Source organism: Crocodylus siamensis, chromosome 2 (genome assembly GCF_052110815.1).
Source record: "Crocodylus siamensis isolate JL-2025a chromosome 2, ASM5211081v1, whole genome shotgun sequence".
Classification (NCBI taxonomy): domain Eukaryota; kingdom Metazoa; phylum Chordata; order Crocodylia; family Crocodylidae; genus Crocodylus; species Crocodylus siamensis.
In genome coordinates, this window is record NC_143396.1 from 110,566,219 (window position 1) to 110,588,995 (window position 22,777).

Here is a 22,777-nt window from a genome sequence, read left to right on the forward strand (position 1 = left end):
GTGTATCAGGTAAAGCCTCTGGTTTATTTTAAAAAACGTGTTGTGTTTATATAAGGACAAGTGCAAAGTCCTGCACTTGGGATGGAAAAATCCCATGCACTGGTACAGCTTGCGGCCCAACTGGCTGTGCAACAGCTCTGCAGAAAAGGCCCTGGGGGTTACAGTGGACAATAAGGTGGATATGAGTCAACAGTGTGGCGTTGTTGCGATGTGGGCTAATGGCATACTGGGCTGCATTGGTAGGACTATTGCCAGCAAATTGAGGGAAGTGATTATTCCCCTCTATCTGGCACTGGTGAGGCCACATGTGGAGTTCTGGGTCCCATTTTGGTCTTCCCACTACAGAAAAGACTAGGACACATTGGAGAGTCCAGCAGAGGGTACCAAAAATGGTTTGAGACCAGGGGCACATAACTTCTGAGGAGAGGCTGAAGGAACTGGTTTTATTTAGTTTGGAGAAGAGAATTTTTTTCTTACATTTCATAGACATTAGGGCTGGAAGGGCCCTCAGAAGATCATTGAGTCCATGGGTGTCTGGTGTCTCTTGAGTCAGTGGGGTATGTGCCCCCCCAACACATCAGTGATCTGGGGGAGGGGGTCCCCCAGCAGCCAATCCTGCTGGCAGGGGGGTGTGGGGAGGTTCCCCATGGCTGACCTCACTCACTGTAAAAGTGGCCACACCGCTTCAGGAACTCTTGTGGCCACTTCTGCTTTTGCTGGTGGCCCTGCTCCCTGGCTGGTGCTTGCGGGGGGCACTGGTACTCCACCTGCACCCCGGTCCACCGGCTAAACAAGGAACATGGCCAGGCAGGGGTGCACTGGCATTCTCAGGGGGTGCATGTGCACCCCCTACACGTTGCCCCTGATCGAGTCCAGGCCCCTGCCCCAGGGGCAGTAAGTCAGCTAGGGTCAATGGATCCCAGCGAGACAGACATCCAAATGTAGAAGACCGAGGGGGGATTTCATTGTAGCCTTCAGCTACCTGCAGGGGGGCTCCCAAGCGGATGGAGCCAGTGCCCAGTGGTGGCAGGTGATAGCCCAGGCAGCAATGGTTTCAAGCACAGAAAGGGAAGCTGAGGTGAGGTATGAAGGAAAACTTCCTCTCTAGGAACAGGCTCCCCGGAGGGGGGTGGCTTCTCTGTCCCTATAGACTTTCAAGACCAGGGATTGACAGGTTGGCCCTGCTTTGAGCAGGGGGCTGCACTAGATCCCCCTGAAATCCCTTCCGCCCCGAAGTTTCTGTGCTTCTAGACGCAAGGGGAGTTTATCTGTGAGCAGGCGCCTCACCGCGCCCCGTCCCACTTCAAGCCCCAGCTCCGGCCCCGGCCCCGGCCCCGGCTGGTTTGCCCGGGGACCCCCTGCCTTAGGCGGGGACCGGCCTAGCCGGAGCTCCCTGCCAGCCCCGCTCTCCCGCGGGCTCCTCGCTGCGCTTCCCGGGGCAGCCGGCGCCGAGTCCCCACGGCCTCCTCCCGCCTCCCCGCCCCTCCCCCTGGCTTCTTGAGCTCCCCGCCTGCCGGCGGTGCCTCGCCCGCTGCCTGCCACTCGCGGGCCGGGCTCGAGCGGCTCCTGCCCGGCTGCAGCTGCCTGCCCGGCTCCCGCGGGGGGCCGGCCCCGGGCCCCGCGGACACGGCGGCGGCGGCGGCGGCGGGGGGCAGCGGCGGGCTGGGCGGGCGCGGCCGAGGCCAGGGCCGGGGCCGCCGGGGCGGCGCTGGGGGGCGCATGGCGGCGGGCAGCATCACCACCCTGCCCGCGCTGCCCGACGACGGCGGCGGCGGCACCTTCCCGCCGGGCCACTTCAAGGAGCCCAAGCGGCTGTACTGCAAGAACGGCGGCTTCTTCCTGCGCATCAACCCCGACGGCAGGGTGGACGGCGTCCGCGAGAAGAGCGACCCGCACAGTGAGTCCCCCCCCTCGGCCCGACGGCGCGGCCTCCCCCCTCCCCGCGCCGGCGTCAGCGCTCGTGTGCGGGGGCGGAGGGGGGCAGAGGGCGACCCCCTCGGGAAGCGGCGCCTCGGCCCGGTCGTCCGGCCCTGAGGGCTTGGGTTCAAGGACCCTGAGGCTCTACCGCTCCCCCTGCGATGGGTACAAGTGCCCTGTCTCCGCTGCAGTAACGCTCCCCTCTCCCCCTGCCCTTCGCTCGTGTACGGACGTTCTCTGGTTCGGCTGCGATAAGACTGTCTTCAATGCATACAAGGTCTCAGTTTCGAGTACAGTAAGACTGTCTCCCTCTCTAGTGTATGCAGATTCTCTGCCTTTCTTGTTTTTTGGTTTTGTTTTTTTTTTGGCATCTGTAAAATTGACATCACGATTCCTGCTTACTTCAGACAGCGGGGTAGTGCCAGGTCTACTGGGCTTGTGACATGATGGGGTTCTTCACTTTTTTTTGTCCCCTTTTTTAATGCTGATCTATCTCCCTTAATATTAAAGGAGAATAGAGGTTCATTTGGTAGGGAGACTTGTACCTCTGTCCCTGAACAAATTTCTCCACTTCTCTCTTTCTCCTCTTTAATGTATAGAAATTTCTGTCTCTGTGTTTTTTTATTTTTTTGCTTTTACTTTTTTTGGTATCTGTAAAATTAGTATCATGATTCCTGCCTACTTCAGGCAGTGGCATAGTGCCAGGTCTTTACCAGGCTTGTGATGTGAGGAGGTTCTTTACTGCTTTATTTTTCACTTTTTTTATACTGATCCATCTTCCTTAACATTTAAGGGGAATAGAAATTCATTTGGAAGGGAGACTTGTATCTCTGTCCCCGAACAGATTTCTCCATTTCTCTTTCTTTCTCTTTACTGTATATAAATTCTCTGTTTTTTTTTTCTTTTCCTTTTCCTTAGTATCTGTAAAGTTAGTATCATGATTCCTCCCTACTTCAGGCAGCAGCGTAGTGCCAGATCTTTACCAGGCTTGTGACGTGATGAGGTTCTTCACTGCTTTTTTTTCCACTCTTTTTTTAATATACTGACATTACAGGAGAAGGGAGACTTGTTGTACCTCTTTCCCTGAGCAGATTTCCCCATTTGTTTCCCACGCTGTTATGTATAATACAGGTTCTATTTCTCAAATACAATAAAACTCCCTTTTTAAAGTATAAAAGTTCTGTCTCAGCTTTCTGGATATGTGAAATTTGGTATCATGATTCCTGAAAATTGGTATCATGATTCAAAGAGTGGTAGAGTGTGAAATCTTTATAAAGCTTATAACATGAATAGGTTCTTCACAACTTTTTTTTTTTCACTTTTATACTGCTCAAACTCCCTTATTATTAATGGAGAATACAAGCTCACTTCAGTAGAGAGACTTATACCTCTGTCCCTGAATGGATCTTTTTCTCTCTGTCAAACAAACAAAGAAACGAAAGACCAACTTTATTTTTGGTTGTTTTAAACGATAGTTTTCCTTTCGTATGGAATCATTTTTTTTCACTAAAAAAAATCAGTATTACAAAACTTGAACTGCTGCCCCCGGAGTACTGTTTGGGAAAGGTATCACCTCTCCAAGTGAATCAGAAAGGCAGATTTACTTTTGCTGTCAGAGTAGACAGGCATGTCTGCCTGAATCCTAGCTACTCTACTCTCTGCATCATTGGGACCTGTTGCTAAGTGTGGAATCTTGTGGGATGATCAGATGGAGCTCAGCTTCCCAGTTCCGTCCTCTATTTTTATCAGAAAACAAAAATCATAAAACATTTTCAAAGTATTTCATAGCCTGTGCACCGTACTTGCCAATCCAATATCAATTTGTTACTGTCTATTGTTCAGGAACTGTGAGAGCTGCCAGTGAAATTTCCTTCAAAATAATTATGTATGGCAGTACTGTGTAACAACTCTATTTTGGGCCTACTCAGCACTGCATTGTTCTGCCAGCAACATTTTGACTAAGTCTATGCTCAAAACTCCTCTCAGGCTTCAGAACCCCCCCCTTTCCAGGAAAAGTTATACTACCTCTCCTGAGCAAAAGAAGACAACTGCCATTCTTTGTGCAGATGCTGCCCTGCCTCCTGCCATGGTCTTTTCTGTAGCTATTTATGGATACGCTTTATGCTCTGTTGTCATAGATGCTCCATTGTAACATGTATGGAGGTGCTAGAAGTACATGGTTGTCATCAAGCAGCAGAACTAGATAAGCGTAGACAAGCCCTTCTATGTTTCCTGATCTGTGGAAGTTTGGAAACCTGCTATACTTGTACATCTTGATTAGAGAATGAACTACTGTAGGACAGCTGGCCTCAGCAGCAAAGGAAACAATGCCTGACTAGAGCAGATAGCTGCAGCACAAAGTAAACAAAAGATGCAGCCCTAGTCTTTACCTGTTGTTAGCTTGACCCCCTAAACAGACAGGAAAGAGAAAGATGATCTGCGAGAGAAGTAGGAGGAGGAAACAGGTGTACATAGGAAGTGCATGCAGGTGGTGAAGACAAACAAAATTACACAAGTAGGGCACAAATAGGGATGAAGAGCCTTTCCTTAGAATCTGACATCCTTTCCTATGAAAACTTTTCTTTTAGCTTTGGTTTTTGGATAACATTTGCCAAGACCTTTTATTAAATCCTGGAGGAATGTTGCAGCAACCTGTTTCCTGACCTGGGATGACTGGGAGTAGGTTGGGTATAATTTGCCTGTTTTGTTGTGGTGTTTGCCTTGTACGTTCACTTTTTTTCTCTATGATTTCTATGATTTTTGCTTGAGAGAGGATGACAGATAAAGACATAAATTGCACTTAGTGGCACTGCAGTACAATAAATTGTAACATATTACTTTTCAAGTTTGTAGGCCCCAAATAAGGCATTAAATTCATAAGGGAGGTGGCCTGATCGTAGCTCTTGTCGTTTTCATGACATCTCTGGATGCTGTTTGGAAAATCTAAAATAACATACATAGCCCACTTCAGACCTCTGTGTTTTGGAAATGTAGTTCTTTACAGGAAATATGTCTTATTCATTCTCTTGACACACGTTGTCACCTCAAAAAAAAATGGCTACGAAGATATATATGGAATCTAATGTAAAGGGAAGAAGGCTGTAGCAAAGGATGTGAAGCAAGAACTCCTGAGTTTTCAAAGTGTCTCTGCTGTGTCCTTTTGTGGCTCAGTGCTTGACTATTATGGGGATAGTACTATTAGTAACTCTCATCAGTTCAAATTCACTCTGACGGTATAGGCCAAAAAACACCCATTCAGCTTAGTTGAGCTGTGAGCTATAGTTGTTCTGAATGTTTTTCTTGGTCTTAAAACACCCTGATACCTATTCCTTTTGGCCCTGACTTGCAGGGAAAATATAGTGATAAAAGAAATTTTGATTTGAAATTCTGGAGTCTTTTTAAATATGTGGAGGGGGAAGGGTTGTTCCTCTTAAGCATTATCTGTACTAGAAATGTTAAATGTGCTTCAGCAGTAACTTCACTGGTGGGGTATTATGGCTAAAAGTTTTAGTGCCAATACTTTCTTATACTCTTCTACCACCCATTCAACTTTTTAGCCTTTTTATCTTTGGCTTCTCCTTTCTTGTGTGTTTTCTATCCATTCTCAGCCCCCCATCTTTGTCTATCCCTTTTCTTTTCTTCTCAGTGCCTCTTCAGTTTTACCATGCCACACTAAGGCTGTATGCTCATTTCTACCAAAAGAAATTTCTTCTGGTAGAAAAATAGCTCAGGAGCTGGACTGTACAGAGATTCTTCCAGCCCCATGGCTAGAGAGCTGCATGGGTGAGCTCTTCAACCAGGGGGCACTAGAGGGTTACTCCCTGGACCACTCTTGCCTTCAAGGGTGCCCATTAATTGAAGGCCTGTCCTCTTCCATGCCTGGGAGAGGAGCAAGCTATCAAGTGGCAGTGAGCAGCTACTGAAAAGTTATGTGGTGGGGGGAAACACTCAGCTGCTGTGGCAAGGCACTGGGCACCCTGCAGCAGGGGCCTGGAGCCTGCCTTGCCCAGTGCTGCTCCAAGCTGACCCAGAGCAATGCAGAGCAAAGTGGGGGCATTTTGCTGTGGTGGGCCAGTGATTTAAAGGCTGGAGGCCCAGAGTGAGGCTCAAGGAAAGCCTCCACAACCTGGCTGCTGACTCCTTGCTCCTGGCTCCCCTTTGCTGCTCCACAGCCCAGGTAGGCAAGGGAGCGCTGGATCAGGGGACACTTTCTCAGAGCTCTGCTCTCAGCCACTGGCTTTTAAATCATCTGGGCAGCCAGGCTTGGAAGGGGAAGCCAGCAGGAGCCAGCAACCCCCCCATCTCTTCCTGAAAATAGGGACTGTCTCACTGGTTTGAAGGAGTGGTAGCTGCTGCTCCCTTCACCTCCCAGTTTTCCAGGGTGGGTGGGGAGTGTATAAATGTTCGGTCTTCCAAGAGAAACTCACCTAGGAGCAATTTAACTCTGGTTGTTCCCAGGTTATTTTTCTCCTACAGTGGCCATTTTTGCTGTGGGAGAAAAATCCTGAATGTCTGAGTGCTTTTGGTTTCTACTGGAAGAACAAAGATTCTCTTGTTCAGAAATGAATGCCTGTAAGTGGCTTAACATTTTTTTTCTTTTGTGGTTAGGGCTGGAATAGTGATTAGAGCAAACTACTGCCTAAACCCCTGATATGATTTCTACCCTAAACTGAAGCTGGCCCTACCCTAAGAGCCCCAGATCCACATGCACTTTGTACTTATTGGTCATCCATCAAGAAGTCATTCTCACTATAAACCCAGATGACCCTGAAAATTGTAATCCTTAGTGGGGTGGGGCTCTTGTTTTGTAGCATCTTCTGCTGTAGGAGCATCAGTAGGCCCATCAGTAGGGCCTGGTTTAAACTGGGGATCCAGCTCATGAATATTGTGGTCTGACCACGGTGGGGGCCACCACCTTCACGGTGCCCCATCCAATACCCCCTGATTGGCTAAGGGGACAGGTTTAGGGCCATCTGGCAGGCTGAGCCTGCCCTCCAGTGCCAGGCTGGGGGAAGGGATCAGGAGTGTCCTGCTTGAGTGGGTGAGGGGAAGATAAAGGGTGCAAGGTATGCAGGTGGGGGCTGGAGACTGCCAGCATTGCTTGCACACGGGGGAGGCCGCTGCCCCTCAGTGTTGCTGACTGCTGACCCTGCCCTCATCCCCAGTTCTGCTCGCACGTGTCCCTTTGCCATGCCTCCTGTTGCCTCTGCCTCTGCCCCTGACTCTTCTCCGCAGACGGGAGCCATTTGGGGCAGCGCTGAGCGCTTCCCTTTCACTGCCCACCTGACCACACCCAGTGATGCACCACCACTGCTGCTGCTGTTGCAACACAATGAACTCCCCAGCAAGTGGCCATATTATGTCATTTTGCTGCAAATCTCATTTTTCATGAAAATTGTTTCATTTTGAGATTTTGCAATTTAAACCAGGCCCTATCTATCAGTGAAGAGTATCGGTGCATGGAAGGAGAGCAATCCTGAGCAGCCTGCTTCTCAGTTCCATTTGCAGGCATCACACATCAGTCAACCGTGGACTACTTGGTTCTAGTCTCATTCCATCTTCCGCTCTGCTTATCAAAGCACCTTCCTGAAGATCAGATTTGTGCTGGGGCACCAGCAAGACATTGTCTTGTTCTGTGTCACGGGTAGGCAGGTATTTGGGTGTGAATGCCACATAGGGAGTTTTGGTGAACTGTTGCAGGCCAGGTCAGCACTGTCTTCTGTGATGAGATGACTGGCTGTGTGGATACAGGGAGACCAGTGGATGTGGTATACCTTGATTTTAGCAAGGCTTTTGATACAGTCTCCCACAACAGGCTTGCAGGCAAGATAAGGAAATATGGTCTGGATGAATGGACTGTAAGGTGGTTAGAAAACTGGCTGGAGCATTGGGCTTACAGAGTAGTAATCGATGGCTCAATGTCTAGTTGGCAGCTGATGTCAAGTGGAGTGTCCCAGGGATCAGTCCTGGGCCTGGTTTTGTTCAATGTCTTCATCAACAACCTGGAAGATGACATAGAATGCACCCTTAGCAAGTCTGCAGATGACACCAAGCTGCGGGGAGTAGTAGATATGTGGGAGGGTAGGGCTAGGATTCAGAGTGACCTAGGCCAGGGATTGTCAACCAGGGGTACTTGAGCAGGCCCTAGCAGGTATGTGTGAGCAGCTGCCGCATGTGAGCTTCCCCTGGCCTGTGGGGGTGCCTGGCCAGACGCGGGGGGCGGGGGAAACTCACATATGGTGGCTGCCGCCATTCTGTAGCTGGCTGCGCCCCTCCCCCGCAGCTCCTTGTCTAGCCACATGCTGCCAACCCCCCCAGTTGGTGGTTGTGGGTACACTGCTCCGCATCTGGCCACCATGGGTTACAATGGTGGAAAATGGTTGAAAACCCCTGACCTAGACAAATTGGAGGACTGGGCCAAAAGGCATCTCATGAGGTTCAACAAGGACTAGTGCAAAGTCCTGCACTTAGGACAGAACCAGCCCATGCACCAGTACAGACTGGGGGCTGACTGGCTGGGCAGCAGCTCTGCAGAAAAGGACCTGGGGGCTACAGTGGACAATAAGCTGATATCGACCAACAGTGTGCCCTTGTTCCAAAGAAGGATAACATCATACTGTGCTGCATAGGTAGAAGTGTTGCCAGCAGGTCAAGGGAAGTGATTATTCCCCTCTATTCAGGACTGGTGAGGCCACATCTGGAGTACTGTGTTCAGTTTTGGGCCTCCTACTACAGAAAGGATGTGGATAAATTGTACAGGGTCCATTGGAGGGCATCCAAAATAGTGAGATGGCTGGGGGACGTGACTTACAAGGAAAGACTGAGGGAACTGCTTAAGAGGAGACTGAGTAGGGATTTAATAGTAGCCTTCAACTACTTGAAGGGAGGTTCAGAAGAGGCTGAAGCTGGACTGTCCTCAGTGGTGGCAGGTGACGGAACAAGAAGCAACCGTCTCAAGTTGCAGCAAGGGAAGTTTAGGTTAGATATCTCTCACTAGGAGGGTAGTAAAACACTGGAATGGGTACCTAAAGAGGTGGTGGAATCTCCATCCTTGGAGGTTTTTAAAACCTGGCTAGACAAAGCTTGGGCTGGGATGATCTGGTCGGGGACGGTCCTGCCTTGAGCAGGGCGTTGGACTCCCTCCTGAGGTCCCTTCCAACCCTAATTTTCTCTGATCCCCCTGCCTGCAAGAGCTCACCAAAACTCCCTAAATTGAGGGCTATGCTTTTCTCTCTCTCCCTCTTTTCTCTCTCCCTTCCCCCTCCTACCCCATCCACAGCTGCAGCAAGCCCCAATCCCCACCCCAATCCGGAACATGCCAGCCACATCCGCAGTTTACATCAGCACCTGCCTGGCATGCTGGAAACAGCCCCAGGCAGGAACTGGTATCAGCTGTGGAAATGGCAGGCAGGTTAGGGATGGGGATCAGGGTGTCCACTTGGGTCCACGATTGACACCTTGCATCAGTGCTGGGTGGAAACAGCCCTGCTTGCCCAGCACCATGCAGCAGCCGGAGCCACCAGCTTCCTGTGGGCTGGATTTCATGAGTTTGCAGCTGCCTACCTGCAGTTGGCGGGCCAGATTTCCCACCCCTTCTCTATGTAATAGAGGCACAGAGTTTGTGCAATTCGCACTTTCAAAATAAATTGATTTTTGGAGAGTGAATACTTAAATTTTTCTATATCAGTTGAAAAAATAATATAATAAATAAATGTTTTATATTGGTCGTTTTTTTTTCTTTACTCACGATTGAAGAACAAGTACCAATATTATGTAGTCTGTTCTGTGGAGTGTCACAAAAGTAAATTATTTTTCATTTGTACTATGCTTAGGTGAAAATGTAACTATTTAACAAACATAAGAAATGGTGATGACTGAGATCATATGATTCACATAGCAATAAAATAGGATAACGCATGTATCATGGTAGATATTGGCACATCTCGTATGCATTGTAAAATTACTTCAGTGAAGAAATGGCTATCTCCCTGTATGACACACCCTAGCCTAGAGTGGTTGTTTTTTCTAAAATGTGTGGGACAGGCCAACAAAAGACAAAAGGCACTTTGTACCATTTAAAAACACATGCACAATACACAAAACAAAACAAAAAAAGGTTTGTTGCCAGTGGCTTTATTCAGCAGGGCAGCACAAAGTATCCACTATTTATTTTAGAAACCTTGGTGGTATCTCTTTCATAATTGCCAGCAAAAGGGGGAGGTGCATTTGTGCATTCAATTCACAATAGATACCAGGAGGGAGATAGACTGGGTCTGGATATTAAGTCTCTCCTGCCGAGAGATGGCCAGGTTTAAACACTTCAGCTGCTCAGGCCAGGAATATAGTAGGTCTTCCAGGAAGAGCTACATTTCCAGGTAATCTCTTTGTCCTGAGCCAAACTCATGTCATTCATGAAGGAAGAATGATGTTCCAGCCTACATGGTTCATGAAAATAAGTCTCTGCCCTTAAAATCAGTCAACAGGTGTGACCTCTGTCCACCTTGATACCAATCTCTGAGACTACTTCTTTATCCTCAGTAACTGTCCCCTGTTCCATAGATATTACTGCAAAAAAACATAGTGTAGGGTAGTACAGACCCAGGAGAACTTTGTCTCAAGCAGTTAAGAGCCTACATAGCCAGTGAAAGCCTATGTGTAAATAGTTTTGGAAAAATTAAACTATTTTCCCAGTAATGATTTAATTAATTTTATCAAAAGCAATCTGCTACTTAACAATGAAGAAAGCAATAAATATTTTGAAAAGACTGTATTAATATGATTGTATTTTGTAACATACTGATTTGAGTTGAGTAGAAGTTGGAATATGATCCCTTTATATACTGATTCTGGTATAATCAAGTGCGACTTTCAGAAATGACACAAAAACACTTATTGACACTTCAAGAGTTCAATAGACAAGCATCTTTAATTTAAATGCCTTTAAAATAGTGGTTAAAGCTCCAAAATCTCCTTTCTACTTGGAGGTCTAGTGGACACGGCTAGAACTTTTGAAGTGCTCAGCCCTTAGAACAGGGGCGGGCAATTATTTTGGACAGAGGGCCGCTTACTGACTTTTGGCAAGCCACTGAGGACTGCATGTCAGGCAGCCAGGGGTAGATAAATATTAATCTTCTGAATTTTCAAGGGGCCCCACAGGCTGAATAGAATGGCCTGGCGGGCCACATCTGGCACACAGGCTGCATTTTGCCCACCCCTGCCTTAGCAGCTCCTGTTCTTCTCTCTAGCAGCCCTTTGATACTGAGCTCTTTTAAGACTCAGTACTCTAGGAGCCAAGTAGGAGCTAAACGTCTTGAAAAACAGGCTCCAACAATGGCTGATGACCATTCTTGCAAGTCTGGTCTTGTATTTCAAGTCACATCATTGCTTTCATGCATGTTGCTTTCTTGAAATATTCTTCACAATTATCTAGCAGAATAAATGGGTAGATCTTCGATCTGGTTCTACCATAGTAATCCTAGTAACTTTGTCAGGTAACCGAAGAAACCTATGAAGTCTTCCAGACTCTGGGATACAGCTTGCTTTGAGGCACGAGGTGGGGCAGAACTGTCATAAAGGAAGGACAACAACATTTTTCTTTTGCCTCTTATGACTTACTAAGATTTATTGTATGGTTACTAAGATTTATTGTATGGTGGTGCAAGGCTTAGGTTACCAATGTTTCAGGATGATAGTATTGGAGCTGAGATGCCACCTGATGCATCCTCTTTTACTACAAGCTAGCTGTCCTGGGTTGGAGAAGTCTGAGCAGGCTGAGAGTTGGAGTGGTTGTGTTGTGGAACATACAATAGAGAGGGGCATCGCAACATACATGCCAGTCATAGTCTGTAGACAGGATCCACATTCTGGATGTCACTTTTAGACCAGTGAGTTACCCTGCTTTTTCCTAGCACTGCCTTGAATGCAGTGGAGGCTCTGCTCTCTGAACAAGATACTTTGTCACCTTAGTTATATCAGAAATGTTTGTTCTTGCATTGTTCCTCAAGAAAAATTAAACAAGGGGGCTAATGGTTTTTTTGTCCGATGAATAATAGTTTTGCAGGCAAAACTTCTGGTATGGAGATGTGTCTGTCTGTCTAGATATTACCAATAAATAATAGTTTAAAGGTGAACTGTGTTAATTACTTAACTGTTACTTGTGTTGATGCAATAGCCAAGTTGAGGCTCAAGCCAGCCTCATTAAATTTAAGGCACCCCTTGGAAAATGCCAGCTCTTAGGTTTCAGGTTTTTTTTGACTATGGAAAAAAATAGAGTGATTTTTGTGTTGCAAAGAACTCAGAAAAACCACAACCTGTCAGAATGTCTTTGACACTGTGAATTCCTGTTTGAAATCTCTGGGTTTATTTGGTGAATCCTGTCAGTGTTCATACAGGATTCATTTAAAAGGATCTTGTGGCACCACAAGGGGTAAGAGCACCCAGATTGAGAATCATTACAATAGACAAATGCTCTGATGTGAAGTTGTTTACATCAATGAGTGTCATTTCCATTGACTTACAGGCATATTGTATCGCAAGATCAGAAAGTTACATCAAAGGCATCTGAAAAGTATTAAAGGTTATGTTGTATTTTCTAATAAGTGCAGGATATGAAATAAATGTAGTGAACACCTGTGTTAACTGGAAAAGGGGCAACACTGTTTAGCCAGTGGAATAACAATCATATCACTCAAAATGACATGAAATATAGGTCATATTTTTTATGACTTTATTTAGCTCCAAAAATTACCCCTCAGTGGGCGCATCTACATTTGTGATTAATGTCCACAAATAATGCTCTGGAGTTTATTTGTGTGCAGAGCACGGAGCCCAGTTGGAGCAGCCGGGGCTGGCAGGTGACCCTGGGAGGGGGGTGTCAGCCTTCCAGCCCAGGGCTGCTCTGACTAGGCTCCACATGCTGCGGAGCAGCTGCCTAGGATATAAGGGTGCGTTAGCCAGCCCCTCCTGTAGCATGTGGAGTCTAGTGAGAGCAGGCCTGGGCTATCTGACCTCCCCCCACCAGACCATGGAGCCTAGCCCAGTCAGAAAGCCCAAGGCTGAATCAATTCAGTCTTGCAGATTAGTCTAAAATGCACAGATTAAATTGAAACAGAAGTGAACAGACATCTACCTTTGATTCAGGAAATGCAGCCACATGCCTGCAGTGGCTCAGGCCAGAAGCCAGGGGGTACTTTTGTGTTTTAGCACAGTTCTCTGGCTGTGTGATCACTTCCTCTTCCTGCTGCCCCCAAGGTCTCTGGGATTTGTAGTTCTGAATTACAACAGCAGGACTCTGCAGGGTTGCTCATCACTTCCTCTTCCTACTTCCAGGTGCCTCTGGGATTTGTAGTCCACAGTTGCAGGCAGCAATAAGTTTGAGTTGGAGAAGGGGTGTTTAACTCCCTTCCCTGGTCCCAGACCCTAACTGGGATTTGCCTGGTAGGGGGTAGTCCTCCCTTGCAGACTGGGCTGCATCCCCAGCCTGACTTGACTTCCTTCCCACTCCTCAGCCAGCCCTCACTGCTCCGGCTGGGGACCAGAGGGGCAGGGCCAGCTCTGCTCTCTGAAGCAGACAGCCCAGCCCAGCCCAGCCCAGGGCTGGAAAGCATGCTGGGGGGCTGTGATTTAACTTGAACCAGGAAGGGGTCTGGGGCAGAAGTTTCATAAACAAAGTTTGACCCAAATCAGGTAAGTCTGATATACTACATTCAACAAGGTTTATCTTAAACCAGTTTCAGCCATTTTGAAGCTGGTTTATGTGTACTGAACATACGTTGTGTTGTAGGTTTAAACCAGTTTCTGATCACTTAAACCAGTTTATGTGTAACTTCTGTCCCTAGCCCATGTGCTGCAGAGCAGCTGGCTGGGGCATGAAGGTACTTCAGCTTGGGGACCCCTTGCTGGTTAGCTCTGGACTGAAGCACCCATGGGAGTTTATTAGTTTTCTTCTCCCTAATAGGGGCACATGTGTAAATGCTGAGATGTTTACCGCACAGTTAATTAGTCAACTGTGCAGTAAATATCTCATGTGGATGTGCCTGGTATCATGACAGTACACCATATTATATAATACAATATTATATCATTTAACATGATAAAACACACATTGACTTCTTATATATAGAAAGTGTGCGTGCATGTGTGTATGACTAACTTGTAAAATACAGGTACATAGACTGTTGTGATAATGGAAGGGTTGATTATTTTGCTTTATATTGTCAATATTTTATTTACTTTTATGTTGAATTAATCATTTGCTTCAAACTTTCAGTGCTACCTTAATCTGAGCTTTACATGATGGTCTGTATTTATGGTTCAATTTATGGACCACCTCCAATGAGCTGGAGAATATTCTGTTTCCCCTGCAGAGCTGCTAGGCATCTGGAGTATTCAGACTTATGCTGTACAGTATTAATACTCTCTAATGAGAATAAAAAAAGTTATTAACATGGAATATTATGTAAAGCATTAAAAAAATATAGTGATTTCTGTGTGCTCATTATAGCTGTGACCTTTGCAAATTAAAACATTATGATTAAATTTTATTTCTGATTAACTCTTGAATTGGTGCTATTATTGTGAGAAAAAAATTGAAATAAGGCCAATTCCTATGTTACCTAATTTGTTTAGGCCATCTGTCTCCAAAACTCCTTTTATATAAACTAAACTTAGATGACAGGTGCGTGTATAAATAAATATTTCATTTTGTGCAAAGAACAGATGAGAAGCTACCTCTTCATAAGTTCATCCAGGGACCATATTTATGTTGGTGGTTTTTTAAAGTTACGTGAGTAATATCTAGAATTTATTTGGCCTAGGCTGCTTTATAGTGATGATGATGATGATGATATTTTTTTATTATTGATCCAATAATTTCTTTGAAGTTTTAAGAGCTCACTGTACTGAAATGTGAAATTATAAACTATTACATATTTACTCACACATGATCACTCCCTCAGTCTTATTAAAGAAGCTTCTGTTTGGTGTCATAAAATACATCTTAATTTACCAAAAAAGAAAAGAAACTAAAATTTGTATTTTGATATAACTTTTAATATATTCTTGAGTGTTATACAGAAATAATGTATCCCTGCATTATTTCAGAATACTTTTGAGCTCATGGCTTATATTAAGAAACTGCCTTAGTTTTGAACAAATTGGGGCTTTTTTATATTTTAAAAATAAAGTAAGATTTTGCTTTAAATATGTGATCTGTTCATACAGTAATGTAAATACTAAGTTTGTGAATTATGGCATCTTCTACATAAAGTGTTAGTAAACACTTCTTTCTAGCTGACTTTTCCCATATAAAGATACTACTGTGTCCAGTTTTGCATCCCTCAGTTCAACAAAAATATGGACAAATTAGAAAAAGTTCAGTGGAGAGCAACAAAAATGATTACAGGGAAACATGACCTACAAAGATAGGCTTGACCGAACTAGGATTATTTAGTTTGGAGAATTCAGACACCTGTAATGAAGGCTATTCTTTGTTGTTTTACAGGACAGGACAAACACAGTGGTCTTAAATTGCAGAAAGGAAAACTGAGGTTAGATATTAGGAAGGATTTTCTTATTATGAGGGTAGTTAGGGATTGGTACAGGTTTCTCATTGATTGTGGAATCTCCATATTTGGAAGGTTTGTAAGGGCAGGTTAGACAAAACACTCTGGTGAGATAGTTTGGACAGGGAAAAGAGTTTAGAGTGCTGGGAAAATGAAGAACAAACTGTATTGCTGTATTTGTCATGTAGTGGCAATAGGGTGAATTGGTGATGTGTCTGTTACAATACTTACCTTGTTTTAGGATTGTGGCAGAGATCACAAAATAAGGGGAGCTTTGAAGTTTGGGGCATTTTTTTTGCCTTGAAATGCAAAAAATAAAGTCCTGATATTTGTGGTTGTGAAATACTTTTGTTTGTTTGTAAGAAGCATGAATCTTGTTGTTCTGGATACAATCCAACTTGAATATTCGGTTCTGCTCATCTAAACTTGCCTTGCAATTTCAGACATATGTAATGCAGTAATAGTATCCTCTTCTTCCCTTAGCCTGTTGCTCAGCATGCTCTGCACTATTAATGCTGTGATCCCCACCATGTTCTGAGCCACACTAGAAAGATTTACTGCCAGAAGTTCTTCCAGCAGCCAGCCAAGTATTTTGGGCAGAGAGTCTTCACATTTGGCACATGCAGTGTGTTGTTAACATCAGCTTGTATCAGGAAGCTGTGGAGAGGCATTTCAGATATACCCCCTTTCACTATCTGGTAGACTACATTGTGGGAAATGTTTTCAGTGTATTATAGTGCTGTCACCACATACTGTGGAATATTAACACTCCTCTCAGAGTAAAATGGCAATTTAAGATCAAATTCCCAACAAGTCCCTTTGTTACGCATCATTGCTGCTCCTTATTATGCCACTTTCCCTTCTTGCTGCTGTTTTGCTACCAGGCATATGAATGCCATACTGCCAAACTGATTTATCTTGAGTAGTTTAAGTGAAGGATGAGGCCTTTTTTATATTTGTAGAATTAGAGTAGAGGGCCTGAGGATGACTTTGGGGTCCAGGTGGAATTTTTGTGGCTGTACAAGGAGGAAGAGCTGCTGGCACTGAGTGATGGGACTGGATCACGTTGCGGACATAAACTGTAACTGCAGGACTTTGAAATATAGCAGGCTGCATTCCAGGAAGGTTATGTGCTGAAATCTTCCCTCAGTCCTTCAGCGTACAGATCTTAAGATGAGAACTGCTTTGTTAGATGACTAAGGAATGTGCTCTGCAGGACCGAAGGGCAGATTGAGATCCTATTCATGATATCCCCGTAAGGAGACTATTCCTAATGTTGTTGTTGCATGTTATATAGGGCATCATCTTTGCAAGGCATAGGAGGACAGGTAAGCTGTTCATGTTCATGTCAGGGTGGACAGGTAAGCTGTTCATGTTCTTTGCTGATTTTTGTGAGTAAGTTGAGGCAAGACAAGTTACTAGTGCTACCAGAGATAGTGTGTCTCTGTAGGAAACTTTTAAGAGGTGCTTTTACACTGTACAGGCAGTCCTCGACAACGTTGTGAGTTGCAATGTTTTGCACATGCAACATTTATAAATTGATACCCTGTTTCAACTTTACATTGCCAGTTTTGATTTACAATGCTTGATCAGATGCCATGCCATGCCAGCAAACTGTGGCTGTGCTGTGTCGCTCATCTCCCTGGAGAACATCTGTCCAACCTTCCTTGGACACTTTCTTTAAGAAAGCAGACAAGACTCCAGAAAAACCTGCAACCAAGACTCCCGAGAAGACTTCAGCCAAGAACCCTTGAAAAGTCACCTCACAGTTATGTCAAAGAAGTCCTTCCAAATCAATATGATTGCTATTTACAAAATAAATACGTTAATGTAGCTATATTACTGACCTCTAATTGATCCAGTACAAAACTGCCAAAAATGGCAGGCATGGTCTAAATTAGTTCACCTACACAAGTGACCTAACTTAGATCAGGAATGGGTTAACCCAATCTTGTAAATGTCTGCATGGGTTTGGAGTGCAGCCCCAGGGCTGTGCTCTTTCTACCTCTGCTCCATCTTTTCACCCCAGGTAGGCTATTTTTAACCTTCAGTGCCCAGATGGACAACCTCCTCTGGATAAACGGTGTCCATTGTGACATTTATCTTAGTCTGCTTCCCTTGACACTTGGCATCTCTTCCAAAGGTTGAGTACCAAGTCCACCTGAAGGGTCAACATGGCTATTTTAGGCCCTTTGCTGAAGGAGATCCGTCTCGTCTCCTATACATAAGCAGCTCTGGGACCTAGCAAGGAGTCTATTAACCTTTCTTTCCTTATGCACAAACTAATCAGGGAAACTGAGCCATGCACCATTATTACAACATGAACACATTTAAAACAAATACTACAATATTACCCATAGTCTGTATGTCGTAAAAAGTATTAAATGTATGACAGGTGGTCATAATTCCTCAGTATATATTGACAGTGAGAGTCTTGAAGGGCCAGAAAAGGTTGCTGCTTGAGAGGTCTGACTGTCAACTGGGGCTGGGTGCTGTCAGTTTTTTCAAATCCACAATCCATTTAGAGGCTCTTAATGAATATCATAATAAGACACCTGTCTCTCCCAAGAGAAACAAGACAGCTCCAACTAGCAATATCTGTGCAAAGATTTAATGGAACATGTACAGTTTTACATTCTTTTTTTCTACCCAGTGGACTGCAAAACTCTTCAAGTTTTAACATTAATTCCTCGTACTGCTAGTTAATGAGTTTTGTGAGTTTATTTTGTACGGTTCTTCTGTCTTTCATCACTGTAGTCCATGTAACTGTAGTTCAGAATTGATGCACTATTACTGCTAGTTACTATGATACAGCATTGTATTTGATTGCTTTGAAGCTGCTTTTCTGCTTGTTTATTTTTAGGTGTTGCCTATCACAGCTATTACAAAATGAAGCAGCTAGTTTGAAATAGAATTTTGTCCCTGTTCATAGTTGCTATTTTGAGAGGAAAGTGAGGAGATGGGCAGCATGTTTTCAGGGCATATCTGCATCGTTGGTATCCTCTCTTTCGTATGACATTTTAGGATTAAAACATTGTGGCAGGGCATCTTTGGTGCCTGCCACTTTAAGAGATTTGAGCAGGCTGTGAAGCAGCCAGCAGGTGCAATGCAGCCTAATGAGGTGGTCACATGAACATGGGAGGGCTTCTGGATTGGAGGATGGGGCTGAGCTGCCTCATTATAAACCCAGGCCCTCAGAGCTGAGAGGGTGCTTGCTGGAGAGAGCTGGAGGGATAACATCGCCCTGCCGGAGCTGCTGCTCCCAGAACACCTGGAGGACAGGGTAGGACATCTGGGGATGGAGGAGGTTCCTGGTCCTGGGGAATGACCTAAAATTACACCCTGCTAGGGAGGATGGTCTGATGGGGTTGCCTGTGACGGGGTGGTCCCCAGGAAATGCCACACCAATGCCACCCTAGTGAAAGGCAAGTATGGGGCACTGTATAACCTCAGCCCCCACGATGTGGTGGCTTACCCTGTAGAGGGGACAGATAAAGAGTGTAGGCATGTCATCAGGCCTGGGACCCAAAGGGGCATTCAGCCCTAGCGAGGAGGCCGAATAGTGGGCCCAGTGAGGGCATGTGAGAAGGCTGCGTAGAGTAGGGTCTGCATGAGTGTGCCTGAAGGACTGTGCATAGGCTGGCCTCGATGACTAACTGGGTGAGCTGAGTTTGGAGGGGCCCAAGAAGGCGGACCTGTATGAGGGAGAGAGGGTGAGCGGCTCTTTAACCTGACTGGAGAAACTCTTGATTGGTCAATGCTGGGGCCAGGACTAGAACGGTCAAAGGGCCAGAGCGCCCACCACGAGGAATGGCCAGAGCCAGAGGCCTAGTGTTCTGATTGGCCTGGAGGTGAGGCCAGGGGCTGTGCAGCCAAAGGTCCCAGAGGGGGCCATGCCTGAGAAGGGGAAGGGTTCAGGGACCTTGGCAGCCCAGAATGAGGGCAGAGTAGACTGCCTGAGGAGGGGGGATCCAGGTGGGGTCTGAATATCAGGCTGGCAAAGAGTATGAGATCCATTGTAGGGCTGAAGCCACATAGTGATGCCATCTGCGAGGCATGGGACATGGTACAAGGGGAGGTTTGGTGCCACGTATTATTGTATTTCTATCTCAGCTTTGTCATTTTTTTTTCTGGATTCCCCATCCAAAACATCTACTAATAAAAGTAAATCTGCTCTTGGCATTGGGCAGTAAATGGGTAGCCTCCTGCCTTGTTAACATCTACTAACTGATTTCATCAAAAGCATGGCAGGTGAGACAGTTGGGTGGACTAATGATTTGACTGGCCGCAAAACGGCCCCCTGTCACAAACATTCATAGATTAATATCTTAATTTGGTAACCATTTGACTGTTTCAGGGGTAGCTGCATGGATTGATTTGTGATCTCCATTAAATAATCTAACTGGGCAGTTGTTCACAATGTTGCATCATCTGGAAAACTGCACCACGGTTGCAACCCAGACTCTCTTTGATTCCCCATTTATGGAGTAGGTCTCATTAAATTGGGTCCCATGGAATTATACCTAATCTGTGCTTCATTTCTCCATGTTTACTTATTTTAATTGGTCCTGCTGAGTTTCAGTTCGCCCGTGGCTCTCTGTCATAACACCACTTCTATCCTTGTCCTCAGTGATCTTCCTCTTGATCTCTGATTATTAGGTGATAGAGTGCTTGTACACGTGATGCCATTAACATGTATACATAATGAACATGTCACTTTGTGTGGCTGAATGGCATCACAGTGTATACATGCAAGACTTTTGGAGGTTTTAAATGACTTTGTATCATTGCAAGCTCAACTACATCCAGATGTAGTTTAGTTTGCAGTGTTGCAAATTTCAGCAATGCAGCTGTCAGCTCCCTCCCTGGCTGTGAGAGAGGTGGGCAGGCTCCACAGAAAAAAGGATCAGGCCTGTCATTCCTTCTACCTCCAGTAGGCTCCAGTGGCCGGCAGTACAGCTGGGGCTGCCCGGGAACGGGGTGGCTTGCCTCTGGGGCAGTGCAGAGAGGTGTCAGGACAGCGGCTGGGTGTACTGGTGGGCGGAGAAGGTGGTGGGGATGGTGCACAGGGCACTGGAAGCCTGGGTGAGCTGCCAGCTGGCTGGGTAATGTCCCAGGTCGGAGGCCTGATCCAACTGTTCCCTGAGACCATCCACTGGAAGCCTGCTGGGCAGTGCTCCCCAGGTGTGCTCGGGGAGCACTTGCATTGGGCTGGGTGCTGCTTCTAAATGGGGGCAGCACCTGGCATGCTAGCAGCTCACATGGGTGGTCCCAGGGGGTGTCACCACTGCGGAGTGAAGGACTGGGTCCCTCCCACAGCTCAGGGTCTGTTTGGCCCACTGGCAGCTCGCCCCCTGGCCACAGGCAGTCTCCAGCTTGGGGAAAAAAAACGGGATTGGGCCCCTTGCTGTAACATGACAGAAAAATTGAAACGGTTTAGTTCTCAGGGTTTTATTTTATGCCCCACTATTTCAATTTAGGGGGCATACATAAAACCTTAGGGATTAAACCCCCATCACGTGTACAAGCGCCCATCCTAGTACAGGTTGTGAGATGTCCACTGGTCTTGGCAGGAAGGTGTTGGCTCAGTGTGTTCCGAACCTGTCTTCTGTGGGCTTTATTTTGGTGAAAAGTGACAGTGACATGCTTCTGGTTTGTTCATTGTAGTCTTATGTGATCCTTTCTGCTGTTCTGAAGTTTTCTGGCTACGCCTCATATAAATGAGGCCTGGAATGGATTCTGCGCCATGTCTTGAAATTAATAGAACTGAGGAAGAGGAGTCTGTAATTCTGATGAGCGTTTCCTATGAAATCTGAAGGGAAGTTAGGAAGTTATCCAGTTTATTTTTTCTGCATTTGTTACTTGGATCATCCAGTAGACTTTCAGCTCCCCCCCCTTTTTTTTTTTATACAGTTCTGGAAAAAAGCCTCTCAGAAAAGTGCAGGGGACCAGAGGGCAGTACAGAACCTTTCTTCATGAGATCTCGGGGTTCACATGCAATCCAGGTCAGCTGTAGAAGCTGTTGCCATTCACTCGTCTGACGTGTTGTAGCTTGCCTTATTCCCTTATGACCCTATTATTTTAAATGTCAGCACAGGGTGGAAACACAATTCAATGGGAGGGAAACATAGATGAATTAATTCCCAGGGTGGGAGAGTTAGTATCCTTCTGATTACAACACCCATAGTTGAAATAGTGATGTGTTTTCTTTTTCTTTTTAATTTCAGTTTTTAGTAATTTGATGTTTTGTAAACGGTCTTTAAAGTCTGGCCTGGGGGATGTCTGCTTTGATTTAGCCTTGTGGAGCTGAGAAAAACAAAGGTGACATAGTCGTTTCCTCTGTCATCTATTGGCAGGACTTTAAGAATTAAGGCCACCAACTCAGAGGAGGACATGTGATTCCCAATAAGCAGTAATGCCAGTTCTCATTAAACAGTTGTGAGACTCCCGATTTCCAAATCAAATTAATCCTAACTCATGATACACCCTGAAATCTGGGCATGTGTAGAGAGCACCCAGCTGATAAGTCTGTGGAGGGGGAGGGGCTGGGGAGAAAGGGAAGCGGGGTGGGGGGCAGATTGAGGCCCCCACAGTGAGAGAGGGAGCAGGGCAGGTGCTGGGGTGAATGGGGCCCTGTCGCCAGGGTGGGTCATGTGGTGGGTAGGTCCTCAGCGTGTGTGGGTGTGCGCCCCCCCGCTGTAGTGCATACCCCAGGGGGCGACATGAGGGGGGCATGTGCAGAGGCGGGGTGCCCGCTGTGGGCTGTGGCTCTGTACCCTGCTGTGCCCCAGGAGCTCAGCTGCGTGACACCATTGCTGTGCTGGCTACACGGGGTGTCCTCCGTCTGCCCAGTGGCAGAAAGCATACTGGCATTGTGTGGCTGATCTCCTGGGGCAAGGGCAGCAGGGTGTAGAGCCTTGAGCCTGTAGCGGGCAGTGCCTCTGCCTCACAGGGGGCACATGCCCCCCATGCCTCCCTCAGAGGTACACGCGGCTGTGGAGAGCTATGCCCCCCCTACGTGCCTCTGGACAACATGCCCTGGGGCCCCATTCACCCCAGTCCCTGCCCCACTCCCTCCCTCATCATGGGGACCTCGATCTGCCCCCCCACGTTTCTCTTTCTCCTTATCTTCCACTTAGCAGCTGGGTGCTGTCTGTGTATCTATCTGTGTGTGTGTCTGTTCCTCATTTCCAAGGCACAGCCCCCCAGCCCTGCTGCTGCTTCTTACTCCTGACTCATAGTACCCCACATTCTGCCAGGGTTTGCGGGGACCTTCCCTCCCCAGGCTCCAATCCCCC

The 22,777-nt window shown here is 46.4% G+C and overlaps 1 protein-coding gene across 1 annotated transcript in view; it reads left to right on the forward strand.

Moving 5' to 3' along the window:
* Nucleotides 1-1,346: 1,346 nt before the first annotated feature.
* Nucleotides 1,347-22,777, forward strand: part of FGF2 (fibroblast growth factor 2) — a 73,448-nt gene continuing 52,017 nt past the window's right edge. Inside the window, exon 1 of the mRNA XM_090036602.1 lies at nt 1,347-1,897. Within this exon, the coding sequence (XP_089892728.1) occupies nt 1,720-1,897 (178 nt within the window). The 5' untranslated portion in view covers nt 1,347-1,719. The remainder of the gene's footprint in view (nt 1,898-22,777) is intronic.